Source organism: Marmota monax, unplaced genomic scaffold, assembly GCF_021218885.2.
Source record: "Marmota monax isolate L192 unplaced genomic scaffold, Marmota_monax_Labrador192_F-V1.1 WCK01_AAM20220418_F8-fsc00040, whole genome shotgun sequence".
In the NCBI taxonomy this organism is placed as follows: Eukaryota; Metazoa; Chordata; class Mammalia; order Rodentia; family Sciuridae; genus Marmota; species Marmota monax.
In genome coordinates, this window is record NW_026692782.1 from 2458494 (window position 1) to 2486365 (window position 27872).

Sequence of the window (27872 nt, forward strand, 5' to 3'; positions counted from 1 at the left end):
AAACAGAATTGAGAAGTTAAAATTTTTTAACTTCAAATGGTTTCTTCTGAATTTTGTTTGAGAATTAGCAATCATACAGACATGAGAAAAGTACCAATTAGCCCTAGTAAACAAAAAAATAAGTTATTTTCCCCAAAGTAATTACAAAGACATTCAAGATGAACTTAAAGGGCACAGCAGGAAATAATTATTGCATATCCCCTTTTACTCATTAACTGATCATCTTGAAAATGATGGACCCAACATTTTGTCTACTCTCTTGGTTAAAAGGAGGTTTGGAGGATGTGGTAGAAGAGATGTATCTCTTAGAAATTATTTTCTTAATTAAAATAGGATTTAAAAATCATTCTGTAAAATACAGACCTTATTTAGTGTAATAATATAGCTCTGTGAACTCTCCTTTCCTGACAGTATTCCATAGTTTTGGGAGTACTCTGGACTGTCAGATTATCAGGCTTGATTCCTACTCCCAGTACTTACTGTGTGACCTTGGAAAATTCATTTAACCTCTGAGTTTTAGCTGCCCCAACTACAAAAATGGGATAAAAATAGGAATTACCTCACAGACTCATTATGAGGATTAAATGAGCTAATATATGTAAAGCAGTAGAATAATACTATTGTGGTTTATGAAAAATGTTCAACATCATTAATCATGAGGGAAATACAAATTAAAACCATAATGAGGTGTCATCTCACACCTGTTTGAATGGTCATTCTCAGACAGAAAAGATAACAAGTTTGGCAAAGATGAGGAGAAAAAGAAACCCCAGTACGCTGTTGATAAGAATGTTAATTAGTACAGCCAATATGGAATATAGTATGGGGGACCCTCAAAAAATTAAAAATAGAACTACCATATGCTCTAACAATGACACTTCTGGGTATATATCCAAAGGAATTTATGTCAGTATATGAAATATATATCTGCATTCCCATACTCACTGCAGTATAATTCACAATAACTAAAATATGCAGTCAATCTAAGTATCCATCAGCAAAAAATGGATCAAAAAATATGGTATATTTTCAGATTCAACTGTTAAAAAGAAGGAAAGTCTGTTATTTGTGAGAACATTAATAGAATTGGAAAAAAATATGTTAAGTAAAAAGCCCAGGCACAGAGAGACACATAATGCATCAACTCATTTTTACATGGAATCTCAAAGAGTTGAATTTATAGAAGAGTAGAGTAGGGGTCACCAAAGTCTGGGGTTTGAGGGTAGGAATGCGGGAGACACTGATCAAAAGGTACAAAATTTCAGTTAAACTGAAGGAAAATTCTTTCAAGATCTGTTGCACAAAATTGTGACCATAGTTAAGAATGATGTATTTTTATATTTCAGAATTGCTAACAGTAGATCTGAGATGTTCTCAAAGCAACACCAACAACAAAATAAGTATATGAAGTAATGGATGTTCATTGACTTGATCTAATCATTTCACAATGTATGATACAGTCAGCCCTCCGTATTCACAGGATCCACATCTGCAAAGTCAACAGTTTGTAGATTAAAAACCCTCAGGGAGCCAGGCACACTGGCACACACCTGTAATCCCAGTGGCTGGGGAGGCTGAGGCAGGAGGATTATGAGTTCAAAGCCATCCTCAGCAATTTAGCGAGACCCTGTTTCTAATTAAAATATTTTAAAAATGGCTGGGGATGTCGCTTAGTGGTTAAGCTTCAATCCCTGATACCAAAAAAAAAAACTTTCAGGGAAGCAGTGCATCTGTATTGAACATGTCTAGACTTTTTTCTCATCATTATCCCCTAAATAATACAGTACAAACAACTATTTATGTTGCACTTATGTTGTATTAGGTATCATAAGTAATCTCAGAAAACTGAAACTATACTAAAAGATATAGATAGGTTGTATGCAGATATGAAAGCATTTTATTCAATGGACTTGACTATCTGAGGATTTTGATATGGGGGATACTGGAACCAATCCCTGCGAATACCGAGGAATGGCTACATATCAAAAAACATCTGACTGCACCCCGTAAGTATATGAAATTATTTGTCATTTTAAAATATAATACTATTACTTATTAAGTAGTATATTATCAATATACCTTTTAGTTAGCTTTTGGGTTGCTATAACCAAAATACCTGACAAGAACAATTTAGAGGAGGAAGGTTTATTTGAGGCTCATGGTCAGAGGTCCCAGTCCATAAACAGCCTACTCCATTGCTCTGGGCCCAAGATGAAGCAGCACACCATGGGGGAAGGGCCCAACAGAGGAAAGCCACTCAGCTCACCAGGATTAGGAAGAAGAGAGAGGAGGCAGGGAGGGAGGGAAGGAGAGAGAGAGAGAACATTGAAAATGCTACAGGGAAGATGCACATGCCTCCAGTGACCCACCTGCTCCAGTCACATCCCACCAGCCTACAGTTACCACCCAGTCAGTCCATTCAAACTAGGATGGACTGTTTAGGTTACAGCTCTCATACTCTAATCATTTACCTTGGAATTTTCCTACATAAGCAGGAGCTGTTATCCAAGCCATAGCAATACCAATACTGACATACTGTCCCTGAATTCAATGAAAAAGTGCCATATCTTTGTTGTGTTAGTGACAAAATACCTGAGATAATCATCTTAAAGGAGGAAACCAGTACAGCAGGCCAAAGTAAACTGAAATCCAAGTTTTTTCAGAGCTCTGAAAGCAAGCAGATTAACATAGCAAAACATCACAAAGACTCAGGAATTTCTAGCACCGTACCTTCACAAAAGTATGAAGTGAAAAAAAAATGTCATTTAGTCAGTTTGACTCCTAGATTTCCCCTAGTGGCAAAGTCAGAAAAACATTTTCTACCCTCTATTCCCATCCTGCAACCTGCAAAAATATTTCTTTTTGGAAATATTGAATCAGGAAGACATGGATTCAGAGACAGCAGACACAACTGAAGGCACAGATGCTATAATTGAAGAATGGTCTAAGTGAAAATCTACGTGAGGGTTAATTTTATGTGTCAACTTGACTGGATCACAAGATATCCATAGCTGGGTAAATATTATTTCTGAGCATGTCTGTGAAGTTGCCAAATAAAGTAGGCTGTTGGCATCCAGGTAGGTGGGGTCATCAATCCATTCAAGATCCAAATAAAACAAAAATAAGGAGGAAGGGATGATTCATTTTTCTCTGCCAGATTCCTTCAGCTGGATCATCGTTTCCTGCCCTTAGTGATTCTGTCCCCAGGAGAAGAGAAGACTCCAAAGAAGGGTTCCACAAGTTTTAAGAGAGAAGGGGGAATCTACTCAGGAATAGTAGGGTTCTTAATTTACTTAATGGAAAAGAATCTCACCACACACCAGTTAGAGGCATAGACAGAGATTTATTAAGGAAAATAGATACATATTGAAGCAAGAATGCAAGTCATATCTGTTATGTGCAGGGCAGGCTGAACTAAGTCTGCAGGGCAAGCTGAACGAATGTTAACTGCAGGATAACCCAGGCACTCAAACCCCCCTCTGTCTGGTCCTTTATCACCTGTTTGCGTCAAGTCTGAACACTCAACCCCACTCAAGGCTGAACACTCGACCCCCACCTCACCGGTCTGGTGCAACAGAAACCCACATCTGACCTCTGCCCCATCTGCCTGAAGGCAGAAGACAACACCTTTAGGAACTACTGTGTGATCTAATCATTGTACACCAGCAAGGCAGCTTGCAGACCCAGAGACCCCATTAGAATTTGGCTATAAAAACTCCCTCCTGCCAGGCCCCTCTCTCTTGCTCTCTCTGTTTCCCTCTCTTGCTTTCGCTCTCCCTTGCTCTCTCTCTTTCTTCTCTCTCTTTTTCTCCTCTTTTGCACTGCTGCAATAAAGATCTCTTGGTCGCTCCAAGTATTGTGGTCACTTTCCTTTCAATATCTAGAGTGAGAGATAACAATTTGGGGATTCCTGGCTCTTCTTTTAAAGGAAATTTGGTGAAGAATGGTTATTGGAGTGCATGTAGGAACAATATCAGTCCAGTGATGCAAGACAGTTTCTGGTGGTCTGGTCAATCTCAGGATCCTCACATTGATGTGATCTTCATTATCTGAACAATAGATAGTGATGGAAAGTCCCCAAATTATGGACTCCTCATATGGACTCAAGATATTGTATTTCAACTGGACATGAAAGTTCATACCTGCAATCCCAGCAGCTCAGGAGGCTGAAGCAAGAGAATCACTAGTTCTAAGCCAGCAATTTAGCAAGGGCCTAAGCAACTTACTGAAACCCTATTGCTATAAATAAAATATTTTTTAAAAGGCTGGGGATATGGCTTTTCACGACTGTAACCAAAATACCAGCTAAGAATAATTTAAGAGAAGGGAAAGTTTACTTTGCCACACAATTTCTGAGGTTCAATTCATAACCAACTTCATAGCTACAGGCCCAAGGTAATGCAGAATATCATGGCAAAGGGCATGGCAGCCAGGAAGAAAAGGGGAATGGGGAAGGGGCCACAGGGAAGATCTACACTTCCAAGGCCCACCCCTAGTGACCCACCTCCTCCAGCCAAATCCCACCAGCACCAGCCTACCCCCACTCAGTCCATTCAAACTAGGGTGGACTGATTTAGATTACAGCTCTCACAATGCAATCATTTCACCTTTGAATATTCCTATGTTAACACATGAGCTTTTGGGGGACGCCTCATAATCAAACAGGGGGTTTTAATAGTACATAGTGAGATTTACAGATTCATTAGGAATTTAGGAGTAACAGACCTGGGAGAAAGACTGGCTTGAGGAGAGACAGGCCTGGAAAAGTATGTGGAACTGAATTAAAATCTTTTCTCCTCATGCTTCCTTTATGTCTCCTTTCTATCTGTTTCTTATGCCTTCTGTCCTGCTTCAACCCTAGCTCACAGTCCTCCTGACTGGGACTAGAATCTACACCATTGTCAGCTACCCACCAGTAACCTGGCTCTCAGAGCTTCAAATCACAGCATGTGCCCTCCTGGATCTTCAGCCTGCAAACAAGTTTTTGAGATTTTGTAGGACTTTTCAGCTCCTCCTGTCCCACACCAGTCATATGAACTTATGATAGATAAATAGCCTGGTTCTGTTTCTCTGGGGAAACTTAATACTGTGTATACACTAAAATTATTAAGATTCCCAGCTTCCTTTCCCATGGAGCTTCAAGGAAGCCGTATATTCTCAAAGCAAGTAATTAGAAGAGTAGTCTCTGGAAGAAAACAATCAGGCCCTTTCCCCCCTCATCCATCTTGCCTAGCAGTTGACAAGCCTTTCCTAAATCCACAAAGCACTGTTTTAGAACAATACTTCTACATGTAAATTTACAGCAGATTCATCACAAAAGTTGAAGAAAGCCTTTAGCATTAAGGACAGAGACCAAATATAAACAAACTGCCAACCAAAAGAAACTCAAAAGAATCAAAGCCAATGCAGTTATGTAGAAAGCATTTTTTAAAACCCTGCAATTTATGTCTTGGTACATAAAAGGAGCCACATCCATGACAAAAACATGTGATGATATAAATAGAATAGACTAAAAAGAACTCTCAAATATCACTTTGGGTAGCCGGGATTAAGAAAACTGTACTAAAAACACCTGGAGGGAGATGGGATTAAGAAAACAACACTGTACTAAAAACACCTGGAGGGAGAAGGGGGAAGAGAATAGAGGACAGATTGAGTTACTTCTGGAAGATAATTGGGGATTAATTATTAGCAGGCAATTATAGCATAGTGCAGGAGGGAGAGGATAAAGGAGAGCAACAGGTTAATCTTTTAAATAAATAGAAATGCAGAAAAAAAACAATGAAGGAGCTGAAGTGAGGACAAGGTCATACATTCAACCTTGTCAACAGTAAACACCTCTGGTCCACCTTTACATTGTTTTCTGTTTTTGTTTTTTTTTTTTTAATTCTATCCAGGGCTGTCCTTGAACTTGCAATCCTCCCAAGTTATATATGACAGCAGAATGCATTACAATTCATATTACACGTATAGAGCACAATTTTTCATATTTGGTTGTATACAAGGTATATTCACACCGTTCTTCACACATGTACTTAGGATAATGATGTCCATCTCATTCCACCTTCTTTTCTACTCCATGCCTTTTCTACCCCCTCCTTTCTCCTCCCACCCCTAACATTTATTTTCTTATTTTTACTTTGAGACAGGGTCTTGACAAATTGCCAAGGCTGGCCTTGAACTTGCAATCCTCCCAAGGGGCTGGGTTTATAGGCCTGGGCCACCGCACCTGGGTTCAAGTCCACCTTAAGGAGAACAAAACTAGGTAGCTGTGCAGAATCCTGGAGCATCCCTGGAAGGTAATTCCGAGGGCACAGTGAACCGGAGGAGAGATCAAGCACCAATTGCCCCGCAGGGAAGGGGGCGGAGGGCGGGGGAGTGGGCGGGGCCGCGGCCCGCTCTGACTCTCAGGGGGCGGGGCATAGGCGGAGCCTTTGCTCTAAATTGGCGCGCCCGGGGTAGCGTGGGGATTCGGATTGGTGACTTTTGAACCCGGAAGCAGTCGGATGCCTTCGGTAGCAGCCGGAACTCGAGGCCGCGGGCGCGGCAGAGGCAGAATGGTCGGCGGCGGCAAGCGCAGGCCCGCCAGGGAGGGGCAGCAGGTACTTCCTGAAAGGCTAAGCGGGCTCTGCGGGGAGCTTTAGGTGTAGTCGGGACACCTGGGGGCAGCACGTTGCATTCATCGGGTAACCATTGAGCGCCAGCTGTGTGCCCGGGAACAGCGGTTTGTCCAGGGCCGCTGTTTCCCGCCCTGCGGGGGATTGGACTGAGAAGTAACCTTTACGTCTGCTGCCCGACTTTTCTCGGCTCAGTTCCTTGGGAAGCAGATTGAACCACCCAGCTGCGCTGCTCATTCATTCACGCAGCCACATTGATTGGAAACCGACGCCGTCCCATACCCTGTGCAGGACGCCGCGGGTTCAGGATGAGCCCGGCGACCCCTGCCCCATGTAGAGACCCCCCCAGCCTGGGAAGACCGGGCACAAGTGAATAAACGTTTTACGGTAACCTTTTTTTGTTTGAGATGATAATGCTGGAGAGTAGAAAGTGCTCTGGAAACACTGGAGGAGGATTTAACGAGTTCCAGGGGATTGCTCAAGAAGACTTAAGACAACTGGTGTTTGAAAAAGGTTCTTCAAGGCAGAGAAGAAGAGCAAAGAGTTCCTTTGACGTAAAAGTGTAGGGGATTGGGGGGCCCAAAGGAGCATTCTACCTGGCAGGATCCTGGGAGATGGGGAAAGTAAGGAGGACTGATCATAAAGGCACTATTGCGGTCGGACAGAAAGTGTACTCATTCTCTTACACTTTTACACAGTTCCAGGAGTCGCATAAGCACTGCAGTGGTAATAAGGAAATTAGGAAAGAAGTGTCATTGTGATATTGAAAGTTTTACAAAAATTTCTCTGGCTGTATTTTAAATTGGATAGGGTGTGGCATTGTTTGAAAGCTTAATTGTTGAGAGGGCTATGGTTACAGGCATTCTTCTCGTTGAGGCATGCGTTCTAGGAACACCTGGGTGAGAGTGAAGTCTGAAGAGGACAGCTGTCTCAAATTTTTAGTCGTTAAGGATTTGGAGATGCTGAACTAGTGTGTGAGTTAAGGTAAAGCTGAAAAACCCTCTTTGAAACTGCAGTGAAAAGCTGGTTTGGTTTAATCAAAAAAAATGCCAGGGGCTGGGGTTGTAGGGTAGAGCACTCGCTTACCATGGGCCAGGCCCTAGGTTCGATCTTCAGCACCACATAAAAATAAAATGAAGTTATTGTGTCCAACTACTACTAAAAAATAAATATTAAAAAATGCATTTAAAAAATAAATAAACTGCCAAAGGTGAAGATGATCCTGTAGAGACTATCAATAGCTAACAATAATAGCTAGTAAGATTGTTCTGCTTATTTTTAAATATAATTTATTCCTCATAACAATCCTGTGATACAGGTACTTTATAGTCCTTTATTATAGATGAGAGAACAAGGCACTGAGAAGTAACTTGCCCAGGGTGACAGCTGGAAACCAGTGGAGTCAAGTCAACCCAGACAAACCATTATGCAAAATTGCCTTTCTGCAATGCACATTAAGGCTTTTCTAACATCTTAAGTTTGAGCCAAAGACAGTTACAAAAACAAGAGATGACCAGTCAGGACTTCATATATTTCTGTTTTTGTTGTTGTTGTTGTTGTTTTTAAGAGAATTTTAAAATATTTTTTAGTTTTCAGTGGACACAACATCTTTATTTTTTAATTTTTATGTGATGCTGAAGATCGAACCCAGGGCCCCAAGCATGCCAGGCGAGGGCGCTATTGCTTGAGCCACATCTCCAGCCCTCTACTATTTTTTATTTGTAGTTGGAGAAGCAATATGATGAGGTAGTTAAGAATCTGTTCGGAGCCAGGTTTAAACCTGGGGTTAAATCTCTGCTCTTCAACCTTCTAGTTAGGGATATAGGGAAAGTTACATAACCTCAATGTCCTTGTCTGCAAAGTATGGATGCTAGTATTAGCTCATAAGCTAGTAGTGAAGATTAAATGAGATAATCCGTAGAAAGTGCTTAGAATGGTGGTAAGACACAAGTACACAATAAATATTCCTTGTTTTTATAATTCTTACTATAAATGGTTCTTATTGTTGACTTATTGTTTGATTCCTATTTCAATACTTTTGTTCAATTTAATATTTTAATGACCTTGGATGGATGCATTATAAGTCTGGCTATAATAAACATATTGGTCGATTTCTGATCCTCTTTTACCTTGTCTATTTAATACAACAACTGTAAACCCACTGCCCACCCCAAGAACTGAAACAGACAGTAGCTCCACATCTACATGTGTTCCTCCCCTAGCCTTCCTGCCTAACTTCTTATAGTCCCTAATCAGAGTAGGTAGCATTCTGAACTTTGTTTGCCCTTGCCTTTGTTCTACAGTTTATCACCTGTGAACATATATATAAACAATGTTTTTTTAGTTTATGAACATCATAAAAAGGCTGTCATGCTGCATATAAAATTTTTGGTACTGGGTTTGAACCTAGGGACTTAAAAATGCTAAACAAATGCCATACCACTGAGCAATGACCCAGTCCTTTTTATTTTTTATTTTGAGACAGTGTCCCACTAAGTTGCCAAGGTGACCCTAAACTTGCAGTCCTCCTGCCTCAGTCTCCAGTAGCTAGGATTATAGACATGTACCACATACCAATGTCAAACTGCATATAATCTGGATGACTTTTTCTTCATTAAATTCTATGTTAAGATAGGTCTATATTGCCATTTAACTGTATTTCCTTTTCACTAAGCATAACATTGCATTGTTTGAAAAATATTAACCACCCATTCTGTCAATAGGCATTTCATTTGTTCTGGTTTCTTGGTAGAGCAGTGCCATACTGAGCATTGTATCGTTTAATTTATAAACATGTTATAGACTGACACATAAAATAACATCAGTAAACTTGAGTCTATGGGAAAGTAAAAGAATATAAATATGTGAAACATCTAGGTCAGAATTCTCAATTGTAGCACTATTTACATTTGTGGCCAGATAAAATATTTGTTGAGGGGATCTATCCTGTGCTTTGTAGAATTTGAGCGTCATCTATGGCCTCTTATCTCATTAGATGCCACTAGAACCCTGCCCCCTATTTTATGGCAACCAAAACTTTGCCAGACGTTGTTAAATGCCCTTTGGGAGGGTGTGGGGTCAGGAGGAGGATGGTTCCTATTTGGAAACCACTAATTAGGTAGAAAAAAAGAATAAAACAGGAAGAACTTAATTAAAAAAGAAAGGGTCTAGGTTCCTATAAAGAAAAACAGTTGCTACTTAGAAAACTAGAGAGATATCTTTCAACTGATTATACTGTCTGCAGAAACTTACCAGATATCCAACTGGCTTTGTAAAATCTAGCCTATTCACATTTCAGAGGCACTAGAGAGAGGTTTTATAACCTACTTCTGACATTAAAAGGCCTTTTCTGAAGTAATTGGATTTGGGGCCCAGAGTTTAGCGCTATTCTTCTAATTTTGTTAGAGACTATTGATGCTTAACCTTGTTTCTAACCTCTTTATTTGGAATGTCAGAGGGAGAAAAATCATTCTAAAATGGAAGGCTCAGTAATGCTTGTAGTAAATAACCCTGAAGAAACTCTGGTTGCACTTTGCTAAAGAAACAGCTTTTTAACTGATGAATTTCCTATATTCAGTTATTTACAGTTATCTATGATACTTTGCTTTTGATATGATGATTTTTTTTTCTGGTACCAGAGAATGAAACCAGGGACTGGGATATTTAACCACTGAGCCACATCTTCAGCTCTTCTTATTTATTTTTTGAGATAGGGTCATGCAAAGTTGCCTAGGGTGTCACTAAGTTGTTGAGGCTAGTCTTGAACTTGCAGTCCTCCTGGCTTAGCTCCTGAGTCACTGGGATTACAGGCATGTGCCACCGTGCCCAGCAGTGATCAGTGGTTTTTTAAACAAAATGCATGATCATATCTTGATAACCAAATAAAGGCAAAACCTGCCTTGCCTTTATTTCCTTTTTTTCTGCTTTTTATTCTTTTTAAATTTTTTTTTTACTTTTTTGTTTTCTGTTTCCATTATCTTAGCAAGTCTTTAAGTACATTTCTCTATGTGGATTCCTCTTGACCACCATATAAACATTTCATTTTTCTTGGTCCAAAAGAATTCCCAGGCCTTTACTCAGAAATAACACTTAAAAGAGTGTTTAGCTATGAGTAGAGGTACACACCTGTGATTCAGGAGGCTAAGGCAGGAGGATCATAAGTTTAATGCTAGCCGGAGCAACTTTGCAAGATTCTGTGTCAAATAAACCAAAAAAAAAAAAAATGTAGCTCAGTTATGTAGAGCATCCCTGGGTTCAATCCCAGTACCAAAAAAAAAAAAAAAAAAAAGTGTTTAAAAGCACAAATACAGAGATGGGTGAATAAGAATAAGCAATGGTGTTATGCAAGGAAAATTGCTGAAATTTCTTTTGGAGAACAAAGTTGTATATGCCAATTTTCAGTGTGAAAAGGCAGTTGATGTGAAGAAGAGTAAATCCTGTGAAGCTGATGTCTCCAGTGACCTTCGCAAAGAAGTAGAAAATCATTATAAGCTTTCGCTACCTGAAGACTTCTATCACTTCTGGAAGTTTTGTGAAGAACTTGATCCTGAAAAGCCAGCTGGTGAGTTGCTCCAGAAACATTCTGCTTCTACAAATGAAAAAGATAATAGGAACTTGGACCAAAGATACAAGTAGTTCATAGAAAAAAAAATCTTCAATGTTTCCCGGCTTTTAGTCACTTTGTTACCTCTTTTGCATCCCTGTGTCCTTCTGTAACTGGATCCTACCTGGAGGAGTGCTTACCTCCTCTTAGAGAAGTAGCAAGGGCCCATCTGAGTTAAAAGTTGCATCTTTGCATAGATTTCATGACTGTGGTTTTATTTAGCACTGTACCTCAGTGGTCTGTGAATGGAGAAAGAATGGAATCATGGAGGATTAGGATTGGCCAAATAGACTATCAGAGAGTTAAGGGAATCTGAAGTGATAATTAACTGAAATAAAGAGGAAAAAAAAGTATTGTCATTAAAAAAAATTAGTTGTATGTGGACATAATACCTTTATTTTATTTGTTCATTTTGTGTGGTGCTGAGTATCAAACCCAGGGCCTCAGACACATGAGGCAAGCATTCCACTACTGAACTGCAGCCCCAGCCTCTGTTTTATCATTCTTAATCCACACTTTTTTTGCTATCTGTTGTCTCTCCCTTAATCGATGTATTTAAAGTTGACAGCAGTGTAGTAAGGAGTAAGGTGAGTGTTTCTGGCTCTATTTTGCCTACAGCAGTTCAAAAGTCTTACTTTGGTTGAAATAAGAATGCTTGAAGTATCAATCTGATTGTTAGTGAATTTAAGAGGAAATCTTAAAATCCTAAGTGTTAACACCTGATTTCTTTTCCATGGGAATTTTTACAAGTAACATCTTCACATATGAAGTTTTTTGTTTGTTTGTATTTTATTTTTAGAAGCTCTTTAAAGTAGTAATTACTTAGAAGTAGTTTGTTAATAAAAGGGCAGTATTTCCTGTTTGCCTAAATAAATTTATTTTCTCTGTAGATTCACTTTCCACAAGTCTTGGACTTCGATTAGTGGGTCCCTATGACATTCTGGCTGGAAAACATAAAATGAAGAAAAAATCAATAGGTTTGAACTTTAATCTTCACTGGAGGTTTTACTATGATCCTCCTGAGTTCCAGACCATTATTATTGGCGATAATAAAACTCAGTACCACATGGGGTATTTCAGGTAAAGGATCTTTTCTTTTTCTCCTCTAAAACATGGCTACTAATGTTCTTCTGTGCCTCTCATATAATTTATTTTATTTAATGAAAGTATTGCTTAATCTTGGGCTGAGGGTATAGTTCAGTGAGTGTAAATAGACATTCACTAGCATTACCAATGTGAAAGACCTATTTTCCCCTTGTTGGTGATGACATGAACCATCTGTTATTCTTGATGTTTTAACCTACTATAGGATAGTGACTCTTAAGACTGAAACTGATTTTTCCTTTGTAGGTATAAACCTGTTTTCCCTTGGGGATTCAGAAAGGTTCCTTTAGCTAAAGATAGATATTTTAGAACAGTTGCTTTAAGTAAGCCAGGTGCTTCCAAGGGACACAGTAGCAGTTGGTAGTTTAGAGTGGGCTCTAGAGTTGAAAAGGCTGGTCCTTCTATGTGAGTCATTAGTGACTATGGTTTTTCTGTGACTCAGTTTCCTCCCTGAGGAAATAATGGCAATAATAATTGTATGTACTTGATAGGAATATTAGGAGGATTAAATGAATATATGCAGATACTTAGAATGTTAAGAAATAAAATTAGTTTGAGGTGGAAAATACCTTGTTCACCTGTACCAGTAGAGATTCTTTAGAGATTAAGTATAATATGATAGAGGAAAAGATAAAATGAACCCAGGAAGAAGTATTGTACAGAAGAATGCTCATGGGGCTAGAAATTGGGTTGTTTAGATTCTGTTTCTGACTTTGACATTAATTTGCTAGGACCTAGTACAAGTAACCTAACCTCTCTGTGTTGGTTTCCTCAATTTTAAAATAAAACAATTTGATTACATACTTGAATAAGATCATGTCATCTCTATTGTCTTATAATCTTCTATCCTGTTTTTCAGTTTTCCACCATTTTTCAACAGCTTTTAAAATCAATGATTATGTATATTTTGTGTATAATTTTTCCTATTTCTTTTGGCAGGCCTTATTCCCCCTTTCTTTGTGTTTGGGTATAAAAGTAGGTACTAAAAATCTTAATTTTAGATTCTGTTGTATAAATAAGGTTCATCATAGATATTCCTAAGAAATTTAGAGTTAAAACCTAGCAAATTTGTTTCAGTTTTACAGGCATAAATTGTTACTTATGTATCTAAAATTCTAGTTGACTGATAATATACATTATGGGCAGCTAAATTTTTGATCTTTTCTTAAAATAGGGATTCTCCTGATGAACTGCCTGTATATGTTGGTATAAATGAAGCAAAGAAAAATTGTACAATTGTTCAAAATGGAGATAATGTGTTTGCTGCAGTCAAGTAAGAAAATGTTCTATTTCAGTTCTTCTATTTGCAATTAAATATCTGTTAGCACATTTACAGTGTATTGCAAAGGGGAATTATGGTAATCCAAAAGTTGTAGATTTCTAGAGAGCATTTTCATGACTTTTGAAGATAATCTTGGGTTATCTCAACAAAACATGTGTCTCATATATCTAGTTATTTTATTTAATGAAAATATTGCTTAATCTTTGGCTGAGGGTATAGCTCAGTGTTAGAACATTTGCCTAACATGATCAAGATCCTGGGTTCAATCCCCAGCACCACACTGACCAAAAAAAAAAAATAAATAACAATATCAACCATATAGATAATGAAGCAGACTGTTGGAAAGTACATTTGAAGCTGAGACAATGTTTAACTAATAAGTATAAAGATACTTATAATAATGTGGTAAAGAGCCTTGATGGCTGCATAAGAACTTACTAGAAAGATTAGAAAGGAAAGTGTTTTTGGCAAAGGAGCAGTACTTCCATATGAATGTGGGAAATATGTGGCCCAGAGAACTTGAAGGCTCTATATGCCATGCCAGAGAGCTTGGGAAGGACTGAAGATTGACTAACTTATAGTTAATATAAATATATTCTCTAGGTATACAGCTGATGATTATTGAAGGTAAGGTTTAGTGTAACTATGTGTGTTGCAATCAGGAGGCACTGGTTTGGCTGTTTTGAGTTTCTATGGCACTTTAATCAACACCATTAATAGCTCTCCAAATTGGGGTAAGTTGATTATACTTTATGTTTCAGTTTCCTGATATGTAAAAAGGAGTGAAGAATAGCACCCACTATAAATTTTCTAAGACGTTTATAATACTCAACTCATGGCAGTGTTACAGTGGACATTATAAACTCTTAAAAGTAGGTAGCAAATAGAAGCGTTTCTTCCTGGGGCCTGGCACTGGCTACAAAGGAAGGGTATCAACATGTGTGTTCAGCTGCCACTCCAGCTCTTCCTTTTACTCTTGATCTTCTATACTGCTGATAAAAATCTTAACCTGCTTATGATAAATATAAAATTATTTTGGGCATTAACAGTCTTTTAAAAAAACTGCTTTGGACTATGCTTTTGTATAAGCTTTCCTTCCATATTTTCTAAATTTGTCTTAACAGATTTGAAGTGAACATTTAAAAAAATCTGCTTACCCTAAGTATTATAACAGTGTCCTCTGGCTCTTTAAAAATAAAAAATCCTTTTTGGTATTTACGTACTACTTTGGCTTCTTATACCAGACTTCTCCAAAGCAGCATGCTGTGTCTTAATATTCAAGCAATGCTTAAAACTTGACTTAATCTCAGCTTTTTAAATAGCTCTTACTTCTCTATAATTAAGAAATACTACAAACTTGAATCATATTTGCTATTTCTGTGACTGGCAACTTTTTATTAATATTACTTTTCCCTTGTTTGAGGAAAACTATTAGGAATTTTGAGAGAACCATTGGTAATGATTCTGAAGACTTTCTTGCATGGAATTTGGTGTTTTTATCTTAGCTTCTTTGTACTTAGTACAGTGATCAGCAATATAATGTGGGCTTTTACTTCTTTTCCAGATTATTTTTGATGAAAAAACTTAAAGAAGTAACAGATAAAAAGAAAGCTAGTCTGTTGAAAAACGTAGATGAAAAACTCACAGAAGCAGCCAGAAAACTGGGGTACTCACTTGAACAGAGAACTCTGAAGATGAAACAGAGAGATAAGAAAGTATGATTTCAATCTGTTGATCTGACTGCTATGTTGTTTAGCAGATATTTCCCTACCTGCACTTTCTCTTCTCTAGCCCTATCCTAAAAATGTTGGATGCCATTTTTCAGGGACTCCCTGGGTGGCCTCCAGATACCTCCAGGAGTGTGGAGGTAGTGGGGCAGCAGTCACATGACTCCTGTAGGTTGCTACACAGGCTAAGTCACTTAACTTGTGCCAGTTAACTTTACTACTCTTTTAATCTTGTTATATCAGTTGATCCTTTCTTAAAGTTAAGTGAAAGCAGCTTTGTCTGTATTACTATTTATTTAAATTTCTTTTTTTAATGGCCAAGATGTGTTGCTTAGTGCCAGGTTTTGTTTTATTTTTGGAAGGGGCTAGTTTTGCAAAGATAGGCTTTAGAGTGACTTGGTTAAGGACCTCGAAGATAGTTCTGTTTTGAAAGACAGTATGTAGAGGGGGGTTTGTTCATTCTCTCCAGTTAACATGTATTAAACATGTATTATTAAAGTCCTTCCTCTTTCCCATCAACATTTCTTTTTGCATCACCTAATGCCTGCAGTGTTGAGTAAAGTATTTGTAAAGAAGCAAGCACTTCTGAGTTGTGGATCCTTTTGGTTTTTTAATCGTAAATTTCAGGGTAAGTTTACAGATAAGCTAACAGAATTTTGCTTTGCTGTAAGAAGATTCTGTAGGAGTTTCTTCTTACAACCTCTGAGGAGGAAAGATATTTGTCACTGGAATGAGAGCTTCTCATTCTCTTTCAGCTTCTCATTGTTGTCTACTGGCGCTTGCTAACTTGAACGTTCTATTCTAAGCCAAATGAAATACTTGTTATTGGTAAATAAACTAGTACTGGTGACAAGTGTATACTTAGTTATTGGAAATATACTTCACTTTCTTCTTTAAACTTGATTCATTTGCAGGGTTAGTGATATTCTAAGTTGTAGACAATAAATTGCAGTAGCAATTCTATCTTTGGTCCTAAAGACCAAAAATAGTTTGTAAAAATTTGCATTTTAATGAAACTCATTACAATGGTATTTTTTTTTTTTTTTTTTTTTTTTAATTTTTTTTTATTGGTTGTTCAAAACATTATAAAGCTCTTCACATATCATATTTCATACATTAGATTCAAGTTGGTTATGAACTCCCAATTTTACCCCAAATACAGATTGCAGAATCACATCGGTTTACAATGGTATTTTTAATTACTTTTGCTCTTCCACCTTTCTGGTTATTGTAGGAAGTTTCTTTCATCCCTATTTTTATTTATTTACTTATTTTTTGTACTGAGGATTGAACCCAGTGGTGCTCTACCACTGAGCTACATCCTAGTCCTTTTCATTTTTATTCTGAGACAGTCTCAGTAAGTTGCCCAGGCTGGCCTTGAACTTTCGATCCACCTGCCTCAGCTTCCCAAATAGCTGGGATTATAGGCATGTATCACATTGCCCTGCTTCTTCCACCTTATAAGAAGGGTAGCAATTCTGGCCTTGTTATTTTGTGTTCCTATTTTGTCTGAACTGAAGACAGTATGGATTAAATAGTTGTTAGGGAATTCATTTTTCCATATTTTTATTGGTGCATTATAATTGCACATAAAGGTAGGATTCATTGTTATTATATTGTGTGCATATACAAATATATAAGATTTGGCTGTATCACTTCCCAGTTTTTCCCCATGCCCTTCCTTTCTTCGTCCCCTATCCTCTACACTACTGATCTCCCTTAGATTTTCATGAGATGCCCTCCACCCAGCTTTCTTTGCCTTTTTCCTCTCTAGCTTTTGAATATGAGAGAAAACATAAAACCCTTGATTTTTCTGAGTTTGGCTTATTTTGCTTAAATTAATGTACTCAAGTTCGTGCATTTTCTTGTGCGTTTTTCCATCATTTTATTCTACATAAAACTCTCTTGTGTTTAAATGCCACATTTTCTTTATCCATTCATCCACTGATGGACATTTGCATAGTTTGGCTATTGTGAATTGTGCTGCTATAAACATGGGTATGCATGCTAACTTTATTTGTTTAGGATAAATAGTGAGGAGTGGTATATATTAGATTACTTAGAGCCTTGTTTTATTTTTCTGCCATCAACTATAATTTTTTTCATAGCAGGTTTCCTTAATTCTTCCCTGTAACTATAAGACATGATTGGGATCTAAATTTCATGTTTGTACTGCCCGCCTCGCGCATGAGATTTTTTTTTTAGTATTTGTTTTTTATACAAACATGGATAGTAAAAATATCAATTAAAAAAAGAACTTACAATAAAACCATGATTTTATCTTCCCCTATTGGTAAATGTATCCTTTTTTTTAATATTTATGTTTTAGTTGTAGTTGGACACAGTACTTTTATTTTTATGTGGGTGCTGAGGATCGAACCCAGGGCCTTGCATTTACTAGGCAAGCACTCTACTACTGAGCCACAACCCCAGACCTTCTTTCTTAAATTATATGTACGTTTGTTTTTTAAATATTATGAGTTTTTTCATTCATATTTTTCCATTCCTGAAAAATTCAGTTCCACTCATATATGTTAATGACTTTGTCCTTAAGTATTAGAGTAATAAGAGAACCATTTTAGTATAATAGAGCACTGTATAAATCTTTTACACTGACAGTACCTTATGGTATTTTGGAATGCAAAGTCTTGATATGAGTTACCTCATTTGACCTCTACAACATAGAGGCTTATGCTTTATCCAAAATACTGAGTGATAGGTATAGTCCTAAGTTTACACTTTCCATGTTTTGTATTATTTTCATTTTATCTTCTTAATGAGTAACTGTATGCCACTTTGCCTTTTTTATGCCTAGATTCCTTCATTTTAAAAAGTGAATATTTGTTAAATAATGCTGTAAAATGAAGGCATCTCATTTCATCCACTCCTGATCTTTTGCCTAGGGATATCACCTGCCCTATACAGGGTATCTATACAAGATTATTTCTCATAATGTTAGGATTCTGATATTTGCCAATGGTTGATACTTCTTTAGGGACAATTAGATTAGTTAATCATTTGTGAAACTATGTATACACAATAGTTTTAGTTGTATGTCATTCAGTCTGAGTGGAAAAGAAAAGTCAGTGAGTACCACCATTATCTTTTTCTTTGTCACTGTTCTGTGACCTGCTTTTTACACTTACAAATATATTATGAATATCACTCCTATTGCTAACTGTAAGATCTGCCTCATAATTTTGAATGGCTGCAGAGTATGGTGTTTAGGTTGCTTAAAATTTTTCATGATTACAAACCCTCAGTAGTTATCCTTTTATATCTTTCTTTGCACATTTACCTGATTATTTCCTTAGAACAGCCTGCACATAGTATTGCCAAGTCCAAACTAGTAGTTTAAGGTAGTTGTGTGCCTGTTTTTTCTTGGCTTGTTTCAAGTTTTATGGGTTTTTTCTTTTTTTTCATTGGTTTAGTTTTTTTTCCATGCTGATAGTTATGATACTTCATTGTTTTAATTAGCATTTTTTAAATTATAAAGGATGGTACTTTTCACTTCTGTCAAGCAATTGCCTTTATTTTGTGACTCTGCCTAACTTGGCCCATTTTTCTATCAAGGTTAGACTTATTCTTGTGTTTTGAGTGTTAGTCTTTTTCTTTAAGGCTTTCTTATAGTTTTAGAGACAGTAATTTTATTTATTTTTTCTTGGTATTGGGGATTGAACCACATCCTTTTTATATTTTGTTTTGAGACAGGGTCTCAACTAAGTTGCTTAGAACCTTGCTAAGTTGCTGAGGCTGGCTGAGGCTGGCTTTGGCTGGCTTTGAACTCGGGATCCTCCTGCCTCCAGCCTCCTGAGTCACTGGGATTATAGGCATGCATCACTGTGCCCAACTATTAATTTTACCATTATATGTTTTGCAGTTATTTTCCATCAGTTAATTTGTCTAAATTGTTTTCTTGATTTTTTTTTCCTACTTGATTTGTTTAAATATTGTTAGCTCTTTTCCTTCTCCAACACAGAATTAGAAAAAAAATTTGCCTTCCAGTAGTTTACTTATAGGTTTGTTTTTATATTAATCCTAAAATCCATCTGTAATTTTTTGGGGGTATAAAGATACAAGGCTATAACTTTGTTTTATCCCAAATATTGAGCAGTTGTCTGTAAACTTCCTTTGCAAAAATCTATCCTTTTTGTGGCTTAATAAAAGATAATGAGGACATTGTGTTTTAGGATGGTTTTTTTTGTGTGTGTGTGGGTTCTGGGGGGCTATTGGGGATTGAACTCAGGGGTGCTTTATCACTGAGCTACATTCCATAATCCTTGGTTTGTTATTGTTTTTGATTGTTGATTTTTTTTTGTTGTTGTTGTTTTGAGACAAGATCTTACTAAGTTGTGCAGGCTGGCCTGGGACTTGGAATCCTCTTGCCTCAGATTCCTGAGTGGCTGGATTATAGGCTGTGCCCAGCAATAAAAGATAAAGAAGCAAGAATGGACATATGTGAATGAAATAATGTAATGTACAGAGACATAAGTGAGAATTTTAAAATGAGAGTTTGTTTGCTGGTATCATGGTATACACTTGTAATCCCAGCTACTCAGGAAACTGAGGCAAGATAATGGCCAGTTCAAGGCTAGCCTGGACAACTCACCAAGACTGTCTCAAAATAAAACAAAGCAAAAAGGAATGTGGAATATAGGTTCATGGTAGAGTGCTTCCTAGCATGCACAAGGCCCTGAGTTTGATCCCAGTACTGGCCTTCCCCCCCCCCACCGCCCCAAAAAAGTTTACTTTTGAAATGTGCCCTTCTTCTGTCTTGGTAGGTCTCACTGGACTGCACAAAGAAGTAGACTATTGAAGCAGATGTTTTATTAAAAGAACAACCTAAAAATAACTCCACTGGTGTGAATAAGAGGAAGAATGTTGATTGGAAGAATTATGATGGTGGTAGTCCTAGTTGGGCCTTTTTTATCTATGATAATTATCACTTAATAAAAGCAAAGATTATATGATTTGCCTGCAAAGGGCACCACATAATTAAAAACTGCCCTACTTTGGGGAAGTTTGTCAACAGGCCTGAATTTTCCAGGTAGAAATAGGGAGTCATTTTGGCAGGATAAATGAGAGAAATGCTGTCCTCTACTTCTCACTAAAAGAACCCTGTTCCTCTGTCTTCTTTTTAAGCCCTGGTTCTTAGGCTTTGTACCTGGAAGATACATTGACCTCGGGGAAAAACCCATGTTCTGACCTGCCTCCTGTAATAGGAAGTACTCAGATTCCTTCCTAATGGATCAAATACAGACTTGAAATGACAAGCACAATTAATAAAAGCCATTTATGTCATTCTTTTATAATTACTTACAATTATAAAAACAAGTATTTGACTTCTAGCTAATTTTAAAGGAGAGAGTATCGAATTTTCACCAGAGTCCAAATTTTCTGAAATAAAGTATCATGGAATGTTATGTTTAAACAGAAATATTCAGAGTTTGTGTGCTTATTTTAGGTTTTTCTCTTATTCCTTTTTGTTTGATTTGGTCTGTTTGCCATGATTTAATTTCATGTTTATCTTTTTCTTTAATTTAGGTCGTGACAAAGACCTTTCACAGTGCAGGCTTGGTTGTTCCAGTAGATAAAAATGATGTTGGGTACAGAGAGCTCCCTGAAACAGATGGTAATATATTTTATATGTAAAATGTGCAAATATGTTAATATATATGGAAGAAGGTTTTCCTTATATTTAGAAATAGGTAGTAATAAAGAGCAAACTTAGGTTTTAGTCATGCCTGAATTAAAACTGGGTTCATAGCAAATTATGTAGCCTCACTAAACCTTGTCTTTTTTATGTGCAAAGTGAGATTAATGGCACTCAGTTTATAGAGGTATTTGAGAAGTAAAAGATTATATAAAGTGTTAGCATACAGTGCTTGCCTCATAGTGCTAAGTATGCTAATTATGTTTAAGAATTTAAAGAATTTTAACCTGTCACATAAATTACTTTTTCTGAGCTCTTTCATAACCTTTGACATTAAGTCAACTTACTAAATAGTGATTTTTGAAATAGTATTTTTATAGTTGTTTGTAAACATTATAATCTTCATGTAAAACTATTTCATTTTTATAAACCCAAGATCCTGAAATACTCATATATATATATATATATATATATAGAGAGAGAGAGAGAGAGAGAGAGAGAGAAAGACTTTGAAAATGAACTACTACACAAGATCTAATTATTGCTGTTGAAAAAAAGAATTGAAATCACTTCTCAGCTTTTTTCTTCCCCTCTACTCACTTCTTATTGTGAGCATCCCTGTTGGTGTTCTTTTATTTATCATCCTGTTGAAGAGAACATACAACTTAATAGGAAGTAAAAATTAGCACCTCCTCAAGGTGGGAACAAGTATTCTTGCCCAGCACACACATTTGACCATCCTCTTTTCAGAACAAAACTAATTAATATTGGTCATTCCAGTTTCTAGTGTTGGACCTGGGAGTCTGCATTTTAACCAGTTCTCTGGAGGACCTGTTCTCAGACTTTGAGATTGAGATGTCTTATAAGACAACTATTCATTTATAACTATTTTTTTCCTGTATTCCTACCACATTAGAGGAATTCATGGGGGAAATAAAGGTGGCTAAGCTGTCCAGTACAGTGGCCACTAGCCACCTGTGGCCACCAGCACGTCAAATGTGGCTGGTATGACTGAGAGAAGAATTTGTAATTTATTTTAATTTTAATGTAAATTTATAAGTTGAATCAGCATTATTAGTTTTTATATTGAATGTATGTTGAAATACTATTTTAGAAATACTAGGTTAAATATCTTAATTTCACATTTTTCTTTAATGTGTATACTAGAAAAATATCAGTTATATAATTAGTCCGTTTTATATTTCATTAGACAAGATGATCTGTCCCGTATCTCTTAATCGATCTCTGTTGGGGAAGGAGTATAGTACTTAGTTCCTGTCGTACAGTCTCTTTCTTGTACCCTAAGTGACCTTCTCTTCTGCCTTCCTGCTTACTAGTCCACCCACAGCTTTTAAAAGCATCATTACTATCTCATTTAGGCAAAGTTGAGAGTGTTATAGCGAAAGCAGTCTAAAACTTTGGGGTAGTGGATTTTGAATCATGGCATCCTGGAATAAAGGCTATTATCTTACCATAGTTGTGGTCTTGAAGTTTTATGTTCAATATTAAGCCTACTATTATAGGTTTTAAGTTCTTTTGTAGCTTATTTTTGAATGAAAAGTAGTAGAAAGATGTAAAATTAAGAATCTAATCGATTGGCAGTTTAATATGTGACAGGGATTAGCAAGTCACAGTTAAACTTTTTGCTAGTTATTAATGATTCAAAATCTTCTTTGAAGCTTCCTACATTATTATTTTAACCTGGCAAATAAGATACCGTTTAATAAACAATTTTTTCAGCACTGGGGATTCAATTCAGGGGTACTCTACCACAGAACTACATTTTTAAAATTTTGAGACAGTGTCTCCCTAAATTGCCAAGGCTGACCTTGAACTTTTGATCCCCCTGCCTCAGTCTTGCAAGTCTCTGGGATTACTAGTGTGGACCACCACGCCCAGTTTATGGCACAATCTCAAATGTCATGATTCACTATATAAAATGCTATATACATAATATTATGTGATCTTCATATAACTCATGATTTTATTCCCATTTTCAAAAGGGAAATAGGTTCACAGTGTTTATTAGTAGTAGTAAATGAGGGAACTAGATCTCATACTTGGTCTTTCTGACTGTGGAGTTTATACAAAGTGAAAATAGTTGCTTATACAGTTACCTGAATCTTAGACAAAACTACTATGGCCTAGCTTAAGTATTCCAGTTGGTGTTAGTGACAGGCTACAATAGGAATTAAGTATTAGACCTCCAGAATTGTTAAATCAAGTATTTTGAGTAGTAACATTTAAACTTTCATTTTTGAGTCAAGTATTCACAGAGAATTACAATAGGGCTTCTGTTAAATGAATTTCTGTAGAATGTTTTATCCTTATGTTGATACATGTGAGCTGTCTTCATCTCTGTTCTTCAGTAGTTTTCTAGCTCAATAATTCTTGTAAGTTGCTTACTCTTTTCTAGCCCATGTGATTTGCCAGGGACAAAACCTGAAAATATGGTACCAGAAAGTGATAAACCTTAAAGTGTTTCCTAAAACAAACAGATCTTTACTTCCATAGCAACCCTGATTGATGGCCTGGAGCACTGTGGTGAGATAGATTCTAAGGGTCCTGATCAGTTAGCTATATTTTATGATTACAGGAAGGAACCACTTATTTTTCATTCTTAAGGAGGGTTTTGAAGGAAGCTCATGCTTTTCCTTGAAATGATTGGCACTGATTTTTCCAAAGGGGGGAAAAAAGATCATGAAACTTATTTAACTTTAAAAAGATTTGAAACCAATAAATATCACTATAATTTTTAGCCACATAGTGAGGAATATAGGTGATAAAGGTTATTTATCCAGTGTGATACTGGCTATCAAAGGTGGGAAAGGGAACAAAACACATTATGTCACCTCATATAACAGCATGTATTCTGCATGGCCATCACAACTGAATCAATCAAATAATATACACCAGGTTAAAAATCCTGGTGTGTCTTTACTGCTTTTGATAATCACCATATTTTTTAACTAGTATTATCAGAATATTGTGACTTATACATATAACTTTATATGTCATTCTCAAGTGCATTTAGTAATATTTGAACCATTTCTTGTATCACCTTGTTTACAAATGGTTTTTTAGTAATCTGTTAAGAAGTTTAATTTGTCAAAAGTACTCCTGTTTGACAAAAGGAAGTCTAATTAGATATTTAGGATATTCAGTCTCATTTACATCCTGAGATCTGAGATAGATTGGCATTCAGAAAATTAAGAAAATGTTGAAAGCCAAATTAGAAATGTGAGGTCACTGTTTTTCCTTATTAAAATTTTTCTTTTGTTATCTCAAATTACACTTTCACCATGGCTACACTTTTCCCATTTTGGTAAAGGCTTTAGTAAAGATGTAATTCTGCAACGATTTTTTGTCTTCTATATAGCTGTCACTTTGTTGTTTTTTATTCAAAAATAACTTTTTTTTTTTTTAATAGGACAGGGCAGAAAAAAAAGATTAACTTTATTTGTATTTTCTGTTTTTAACCCAACTCCTAACACAGTGCATGGCCTGGTCTGGAGCTTGGTAATCTTTCTGTCTAGGGCTCCACAGCAAATATTTTGCATTTTGTGGGCTACAGTCTCTGCTTCATATTCCTGTTTTGTTTTTTTGTTTTATTTTCCAACTACTTAAAAAGGCAAATTTAAACTAACTGCCTAGTTTGAGGACAATTACAACTGAGATGAAGCTGGGCATATTGGTGCATGCCTATAATCTCAGAGACCTGGGAGGCTGAGGTAGGAGGATCGCCCCTCAAAATAAAAAATAAAAGCTGGGGATGTAGCTCAGTGATATAGAATCCCTTAGTGCTGCCAAAAAATAAAGATGAGCCAGAGTTGTTCAAAGCTTGTAGATTCCTAGACTACCCTCCTGAAAACTCATCTAAAGCTTATATAAAATTAGGATTAAAATTAACTCCTTGTGAAAGTCGCACCTTGCCAAGACAAGAAGTCTTTTCTGCTAATCCATTTTTATGCTTGAACCCCAAGTAGAAAAACTATAAAATTTCCATTCTAAACTGAAGCAAGGCATCGTTTTTACAGATGAAAATGTTTATGATCTTATAATTGTATAGATGATTTCTTTATATCATTGATTTTTTTTTTTTTTTTTTTAGCTGACCTCAAGAGAATTTGCAAGACAATTGTTGAGGCTGCAAGTGATGAGGAGAGACTGAAAGCATTCGCTCCCATTCAGGAAATGATGACTTTTGTGCAGTTTGCCAATGACGAGTGTGATTATGGCATGGGGCTAGAGCTGGGAATGGACCTCTTTTGCTATGGTTCACACGTGAGTAAAACTCCACCTCCCACCCAGTACCACACATTCCTCTGTGCACATTTATATCCCCAAGTTCCAGCAGAAATAGGGTATGGATTCCGCGTGTATTTCAAAGTGAACTTTTTGAAGTGATTATTAAGCATACATTCTGAAAGTAATTTTTTGAAAGTCTATTTTGTATTCTGGTGAAGGCAAATAACCAGGATGATTTCTTTCAGGTTAACATTACCTATTAGACATATTTCAGGGGTACACCATTTATTTTGGTGTGTTAGTGTGCATATGAGAGCATATATATACACACACATCTTTCCTTTGGTTCCATTTCATTTCTGTTGTGGTGGGGTATCTGCTATCATACTTGAATTCTTAAGTGTTTTTTTTTTTTTTTTTTTTTTTGGTGGTACTGGGGATTGAACATAGGGGTACTCCACCACTGAGCTACATCCCCAACCCTTTGTATTTTGAGACAGGGTCTTCCTGAGTTTCCCAGATTGGCCTCATAATTGCAATCCTCATGCCTCAGCCTCCAGAGTTTCTGGGATTATAGGCATGCATCATGTTGCTACTGTGCTGAACAACAAATATGATTTTAACATACTTTTTAGGTTGATATAGGGGGTATCATTAATTATTAGATATTTGCTAATAAAAAAATACTTCACAGCTAAATCAGTGCTTACTCAGTTATTTGTGTCAAGGTTTTAAAAAGACAGTAAGGTGTAGTAGCTCTTACATGCTTCTGGGGCTAAACTGGATTTAAATCATATCTTCCTAGGATGTGTAATATTGGGCAGTTTTTTCCCAACATCTTTGTATCTAGTTATATATAACATGTGCATATACACTACACTTAGGCCATTTAGTTCTCATTTAACCTACTTTGTAACTAGTCAGAGGGGTAAAGCATCTTGCCTGTGTTCGCATAAGCAGTCTGATTTCAAAATCAGCGTCTAAGGCCATAATTCCTGAACTGTAATGTAAAGTTCTTATGAAGCACCTGGAGATACTGTTAAAATGCAAACTGATTCAGTAAATCTGGGATGAGACTGAGACTACACATTTCTGATAGGTGATGGTAATGCTCCTGCTTTACAGACCACATTTGAAGAGTAAGACTAAACCAGTGACTAACTTTAGCATACATCAGAATCATCTGGAGGACTGTTCACGGATTGGTGCTCTCCATCCTTCCCCAAGTTTGACTGAGCTCTTGGGTGGGTCTCAAGAATTTGCATTTTACAAGTTACCAGGTGAAGTTGATGTCACTGGTCAGAAAGCGTGTATCCTGGGCACCCTGATAAAACCATATAATACTGCCTTTTCCCGCCTACCTCATATATGGTGGTTTTCAGGAAAAGTCATGAAAATGTTTAACTACCAGAATGATACAGGCATTGACCAGGACAGTACTTAATCTGCCAGAAAGGACCTAGTCATAAATAAGTAGAGCAGCTATAAGATGTGACTCAGCTAAACAGCACACTTGTAAGAGTAATATACAAGTAATGAAAAGGTTTAGCACAGTACTTCTTGTGAAGTACTAAATGTTTACAACTTATCAACAAAAGAATATACTATTGCTAGTTTTTCTATTAGTATATATGTAAAAGCAGTACTATAAAATAATTCAGTAAACCTGACTATAACTCTTAATAGGGATGAAGTGGTTAATTGGTAGGGGTGGGAGAGAAGTTTGAGGATAAAGGGGAGAGTGATTTGTAACCCTGTATTTGGCATACCTATTCTTATAGAAGCTACAAAAGAAAATAAAGCTTAATATCTATCTTGACTGGTGGGAATACCCTGAAGAGAATGAAAGAGGATTTAGGGCATAACTGGGGATGAAAAACTTTGATAAAACCTAAGTGACTAGGGAAGCTTAAATTTTAACTTGTTTTTCTTCTGAATTTCCTTCAAGACGTGCTATTACACAATTGCTTTGTGGGGCAAAATACCAGTTGCCTGCCCCAAAATTCACTGTTCACTAATTGAGCAGCTAGTTGTTCATTTTTGGAAGTAAGCTTTGTTAAACAGTGCTTTTTTTATTGTATTGTCTGCTACTCTGCTTAATGTCATATTTTATTTTTCAGTATTTTCATAAAGTAGCTGGCCAGCTTTTACCTCTTGCATATAATCTGTTGAAGAGGAATCTGTTTGCAGAAATTATTGAAGATCATCTGGCAAACAGAAGTAAAGAGAACATAGACCAACTTGCAGGATGAATCTGTTTGCTTTGTTTGGTGTACAGTATTTTAAAACAGTATCAAACTTTGTTTTTAAGGAATACGGAAATAAATTGATGGAAAAAATTAAATTTTTATAAGGCTCTTCTGACCTATTTTTTTTTCACATGCAAATAAATGGCAGTCAGACTGACCATCTAGTGACACCTTAATTCTATTTTGGAAGACAACTAAAGTCATCTGAAGGTCACAGGAAGTCACTGTCTAATGTCTCTGGATGCCTAGACTCTCCTCCTCTTATGGGATTGTTTCAATACAGGTTGACCATCCCTCATCCAAAACTCTGAAATCTGAAAGTTCTTGAATGCTAACATGATGCTGAAAAGGTTTTGTATTTTGGAACATTTTGGTTTTGGGTTAGGATG

At 36.7% G+C, this 27872-nt stretch overlaps 1 protein-coding gene across 2 annotated transcripts; it reads left to right on the forward strand.

Annotated features, from left to right (window-relative positions):
• The first annotated feature begins 6485 nt into the window (after positions 1–6485).
• LOC124094842 (histone PARylation factor 1) lies at positions 6486–27578 on the forward strand. 2 transcript variants are annotated; one of them, XM_046447845.2, is made up of 8 exons: positions 6486–6602; positions 11019–11178; positions 12111–12300; positions 13499–13597; positions 15171–15321; positions 20878–20965; positions 25098–25270; positions 27355–27578. In XM_046447845.2, the coding sequence occupies exons 1-8, from the start codon at positions 6507–6509 to the stop codon at positions 27484–27486; spliced, it is 1089 nt and encodes a 362-aa protein (XP_046303801.1). In that variant the 5' UTR covers positions 6486–6506; the 3' UTR covers positions 27487–27578. The 2 variants fall into 2 exon arrangements, with proteins under 2 accessions (XP_046303801.1, XP_046303802.1); XM_046447846.2 differs by lacking the exon at positions 6486–6602 and adding an exon at positions 7028–7240.
• The last annotated feature ends 294 nt before the right edge of the window (positions 27579–27872 follow it).